This window comes from Equus asinus, chromosome 20 (assembly GCF_041296235.1).
Source record: "Equus asinus isolate D_3611 breed Donkey chromosome 20, EquAss-T2T_v2, whole genome shotgun sequence".
NCBI classification, from domain to species: Eukaryota; Metazoa; Chordata; class Mammalia; order Perissodactyla; family Equidae; genus Equus; species Equus asinus.
In genome coordinates this window covers 88508866-88514318 of record NC_091809.1, presented here as the reverse complement: position 1 = coordinate 88514318, position 5453 = coordinate 88508866, and the positions used below count along the sequence as shown (strand labels likewise).

The following is a 5453-nucleotide window of genomic DNA, read 5'->3' as shown; positions in this document are numbered from 1 at the left end:
ACTGATGATATAAAATATAACCTAATAAAAAGTAGTAAAACTTATTATGTGCTTATTATGTTGCAAGGCACTGCATTAAAGAGTGGTTTTAGGGTCATGTCTTATTCTGTCCTAATAATGACTAAGAATTAGAGATATTAGGCCCTGTTCAAAATAAGGAAACTAAGGATCAGATAGTTCAGGTAAGCCTGCCCAACTTCACACAGCTAACAAATTATGGAACTAGGATTAAATTGCCTAGCTTTCTGGCTCCACAGCATAAACTCAGTGCCCATATTTTAGTAAGGTACTGTGAACATCTGTGTGTATGTTTGTACCTATCATAATCACATTTAATAAAATTAATACTAATTCCTGTCTATCATCTAATATGTAATTCACATTTAAATTTCCCCAATTATAGATTATCTTCTATTCCTAGTTTGTTAATAAAAAATTATATTTGATTATTCATTATTTTAAATTTATTTTTATCAAGCAAAGTATTTTCCTCATTTATGCACCCTTCCCGTTTTTAGTGGCACTGACTTGTTGAAAAGACAAGGCTGTTTTGCAGATCATCTCATATTGTAGATTTGTCTGACTGTAGAATGACAAGCCTCAGAGTTAACTTTTTCTATGTGTGCCCATGTGTGTGTTTATAAATACTTTGGGATGACTCTATGAACATCTGTTGTGTTCACTACATGAAAATATACAACTAGGGGAGATTTTTCTCACATATGTATAAAGGATGACTTCAGACAAGCTGAAAGAGCTGTTTTTCAAAGTATATGGTTTCAGGGTCCTGATGTCAGATGTTGCTTGAGTTGGTGAGCAGCACAGAAGAGAGATTTTCAACATGAAAGTTGAACAACCTAGCCAGATCTCCAGTGTTGGCAATAGGTGAGTTTTAGGCCCCCAGTGGGTAAGAGAACCAAGATGAAAATGAGTAAGCTGGAGAACATGCATACACAGCAGATGGGGGACTGAACTGTGGTCCATTGTCTGAGCTCTGGACTGTGTTCCCAGAAACTAGAAAAAAATATGAATTATGGAGAAACTAATGAGGATGGTTTCAGTTTCTACAAGGAAGTGTTTTTATTTATAGGAATGGGAAGTTCAGAAAGGAAAGAAGAGCGCATCCTGTTTCTCTTTTGCCATAAACAGGAGAGTGGAGGAATTAAGCATTGGTCTGGGAGATGAAAGGTATTGTGAATTGGACCTGAGAATGAGATAAAAAGTGGGGTAGGGATAAGTTTGAACATGAGTTTAGACCTTGTCTATTCAGGAATCTGAGGTGGATGGCCATCACAAGCTTCCCTTCACTGTTCTCCCCAACACAAGCTGACCCTGGGAGCCCTTCTCCTTGCTGTGTGGTTGGTTGTCTGTAGATTATTAATCGCTTTCTATGCAAACACATCGCTGGAGACGGAAGAAGGTATGTGAACCTAGTCTTTAAAAAGCAACTCCTCAAGTAAAGATTTTGGGAATTTACAAAACAAATGGCTGTGCCAAAATCTAATCATGAAATATTTTGTTGTTGTGTTTGTGTGGTATGTGCATATGTGTGTTTATGTGTACATACATGTGTGCAGGTGTGTGTGAGAGAGAGACAGTGGAAGGGAGAGTTTATGTTTGTGCAAGATTATGTGTGGGTAAATACGTGATGGTAAAATATATGAGAAAATCTAAGTATAGATCAGAGTATGTTTGAGATTGTAAATCTTAAGTGTGTCTATCTAAGAGAGTATGTGTCCTGGAGTCTATGTGTCTAATAGAATATGTGTTCACAAGGAAATAATACTTTTTTTGGATAGAAAATTTGACTAATAGTGTTATTAAGTCCAAAGTATTAAGATATTATACAGCTGTACAGTGCACAGTGTGCTGGAAAATGACTAATTTTTGGAGGAGCAACAGCTCCTGAGCCTCAGCTATAAGAAACTTTTCTAGTTTAAATTTAAGTTACATGTGTTATCCAGCATAGTGAAGGAACTCAGCTTGTGTTTGTTGAACTGAATTAGATGTCTGGAATGCAATAAAGGGGTGTTGACCTCACAAATCGAAGAGCCACAGTCATCAGGTAGTCTTGAAAAGAGTGGGTAATTACTGTGGGACAGAGATGACATTCCACAATGACACAGAAAGTATATATTAACCAATAATGTCCATAATGCCATATAAACTATAATCCACCAACCTATTGAAAAATATGCCTCGCAATTTAACTTGTATCAGGGGCAAACAGTATAATGAAAAGAATGATTTTAGCCAGTGAGAAAGGCTTCATGGAAAAGTTGTGTAAATCAGCAGAGGCAGCCAGAAGGAAGAAGATATTCTCTTTAGGTAGAATGAGTATAAATCCCATTATATCTGAGGCAATCCTGGTTTATGCATGTTACCTGCTATCATTACAATACCAACCTTTTTTCACTTCAAAGGTGTCATAGTTTGGAAGATAAATTAGATAGTCACCTTATCTTTAGGATTCAGTAATGATGAGTAGTTTTAAGTGAGTAACTCAAGTGACCCTAAATATCCTTTATCACCCTCTGTCCTCAGGATCTGGAACTTGTGCCATTCTAGTCTGCCATGATCATTTTCAACGTGAGCAATTACAACCCAGCAACCTTCATTCTGGTGGGGATGCCAGGCCTGGAGCAAGCCCACGTGTGGATTGGGATTCCCTTCTGTACCATCTATATTGTGGCCATTGTGGGAAACTGCATCCTTCTTCTCATCATGGTGGAGCGTAGCCTTCATGAACTTATGTTCTTCTTTCTGTCAGTGCTGGCCATGACGGACCTCATCTTGTCCACAGCCTGTGTTCCTAAAACACTCAGTATCTTTGGGTTTGGGGCTCGAGAAATCATATTCCCAGGGTGCCTTACACAAATGTTCTTCCACCATTATAGTTTTGACTTGGATTCAGCCATCCTGATGACTATGGCGTTTGACCGCTACGTGGCTATTTGTTCTCCCTTGAGATATACCACTATCTTGACCCCCAAGACCATCATCAAGATTTTTATGGGCATCTCCTTTCGAAGCTTCTGCATTGTGCTGCCACATGTATTCTTGCTCACACGTCTGCCTTTCTGCAGGACACGCATCATACCCCACACATACTGTGAACACATAGGCGTTGCCCGGCTGGCCTGTGCTGATATCTCCGTCAACATCTGGTATGGTTTTTGTGTTCCCATCATAATGGTCATCTCAGATGTTATTCTCATTGCTGTTTCTTACACTCTCATCCTCTGTGCTGTCTTTCGCCTTCCCTCCAGAGAGGCCCACCAGAAGGCCCTTGGCACCTGTGGTTCCCATGTATGTGTCATCCTCATATTTTATACACCTGCTTTTTTCTCCATCCTTGCCCATTGCTTTGGACACAATGTCTCCTGCACTTTCCACATCATGTTTGCCAACCTCTATATTGTTATCCCACCTGCACTCAACCCCATTGTCTATGGAGTGAAGACCAAACAGATCAGAGATAAGGTCATAGATTTGTTTTCTACCAAGGGTACGGAATGATGTTCTACTGTGCAATGGAAAAACTAGGATAAGTTTATAGTGTATGCTAATATAGCAAGAATTAAAAAAGCCAATGCTATGTAAAGTAAGAACTGCCTGCAGGTGCTTTTGCATACCAGGAAAATGGCATGATCTATAGGAAGGAGACGGTTCTTTGTACAAAGATTTCCTTAATGACTTGTTTCCTTATGGAATATGAAATTATAGAGAATATGATCAGGAGGACGGAGGTGAAAACAGAGAGCCAAGTTACTCTGAATGGAAAAAGTAATGAAAATTTGGAAATTGAGATTTGCAGCTGTGGAGAGAGAAAAATGTAAGAGAGACTAAAAGTGAAAATATCAATGAGAACTTTCTCATTTAGGGGGATTAGCAGATGGATTTAGGACATTTATGATAACATTCAATTCTAATTATTGTCCATGTTATACTTTTGTAATTCCCTTAAATATCCCATCCCTGCCCCACCCACAGGAAAACCTTTTAGTACAAGTCTACTGTAAGCAATGCGTTCTGTCAGCAGTGCTCTAATGGGAATGAGAGAAGTAGCATATTTATCAGTACCAGAGGTGGTGGCACCAGTGCTGACAGAGGAGGGTAGCCTCTAGGCTCCATGACACATTGAAGAAGTAAGCTTCAGTAATAGTGCCCAGGAGAACATGGCCCTGGAAAATAGATGGAGATCTGAGACAAGGGCTGGGATTTCTACAATGCATAGATGAGACCTCAAGGCAGTTCATTTGGACACTAAAGTAAAAATTCAACCTCATTGGCCAGAGGATTTGTGGAGTTCTTATCTACAGAGTGTATTTTCTTGATTTCAAGAGAGAAGCAATTACAAGACACATTTCTGCAGTGAGGAGGGAGGTTGAGGAGGGGAAAATTAAAGTAACACATCCAAGGCAAGATGCATCCAAATTCTATAAGCATTAGAATTAAGAAAATACCATATGTTGTGAGCATAAAAAAAGAAGAAAGATCTGGAGTTCTTCCAATAAATCTTTTGTTGAAAACTATCCATGTATTTTGAAATTATTTATAGAGTACATAGTATATATCAAATATTCTAAGCATTCAGGATATGAAGGCTAATAAGATGGAAGAGGCTCTACCTTGCTTCTATAGAGTTTATATTCTAGAAAGAGTGACAAAGAGGAAGCAAGAAACCAATAAATCCACTACATTCAAATAGTAATATAACCAATAGAAAAATAAAGCTGAGTAAAGTGATGGACTAAAACTGGACAATGAGGACAACAGAAGAGAGGATAGAAATGCAAAGACCCTGGGACTGGAAACAGCTTGACATGAATTGAGAACAGGAAAAAGGCCAGGCTGGCTGGAGCAGAGTGAGGTGGGGGTAAGGGATAAGGGTTGAAGAGGAGCAGCGCCAGATCCATGAGGAGTAGAACCATCCAAACCTCATTCGTGGAAGAAGAAACTGAAGCTCACAGAGTGAAAATGACTTTTCCGAGGCACACAGCAAGGAACTTAAGTATGTGGAGCTAGAATAGAATCTGCTGCCCCCCCGTTCAGCGATATTCCCATTGAACACAGCCTCGTGCTTGTGTAAACAGACTCCAGAGGAAGGGAAAAAATATTTAGGAATATCAGAGCCTGTTTTTATTGGTTTTGTGAACTCTAGTACTCTTGAACGAAGCCACATCTGACTAAATGAGGATTCTGCTGTCTGTGCCAGCTTACCAGAAATACTCACAAATATGAGACGAGGTTCTCTTTTATTCTTTTCTGGTTATTTACATCTTGCTGAGAACATGGATTGGCCAAGAGCTGAAATTTTGAAAACTTTACTGAAGGAATCATCAAGAGTCTGAGATGAGACAGTTTAAAAGTCTATATTCCTTCCATCCAGGAACTCAAACGCATGGTATTCACTGGACATGCATGAATGACTCGCATGAAAGCTTGATGAC

At 39.2% G+C, this 5453-nt stretch overlaps 1 protein-coding gene across 1 annotated transcript; it reads left to right on the top strand.

Moving 5' to 3' along the window:
- Positions 1-1143: 1143 nt before the first annotated feature.
- LOC106830386 (olfactory receptor 52H1-like) lies at positions 1144-4528 on the top strand. The gene is made up of 2 exons (XM_014839966.3): positions 1144-1420; positions 2545-4528. The coding sequence occupies exon 2, from the start codon at positions 2575-2577 to the stop codon at positions 3517-3519; it is 945 nt and encodes a 314-aa protein (XP_014695452.3). The 5' UTR covers positions 1144-1420; positions 2545-2574; the 3' UTR covers positions 3520-4528.
- Positions 4529-5453: the final 925 nt, after the last annotated feature.

Excerpts from the sequence above, each read along its gene's own strand:
- LOC106830386 (XM_014839966.3), top strand. The coding sequence starts at position 2,575 with ATGATCATTTTCAACGTGAGCAATTACAACCCAGCAACCTTCATTCTG.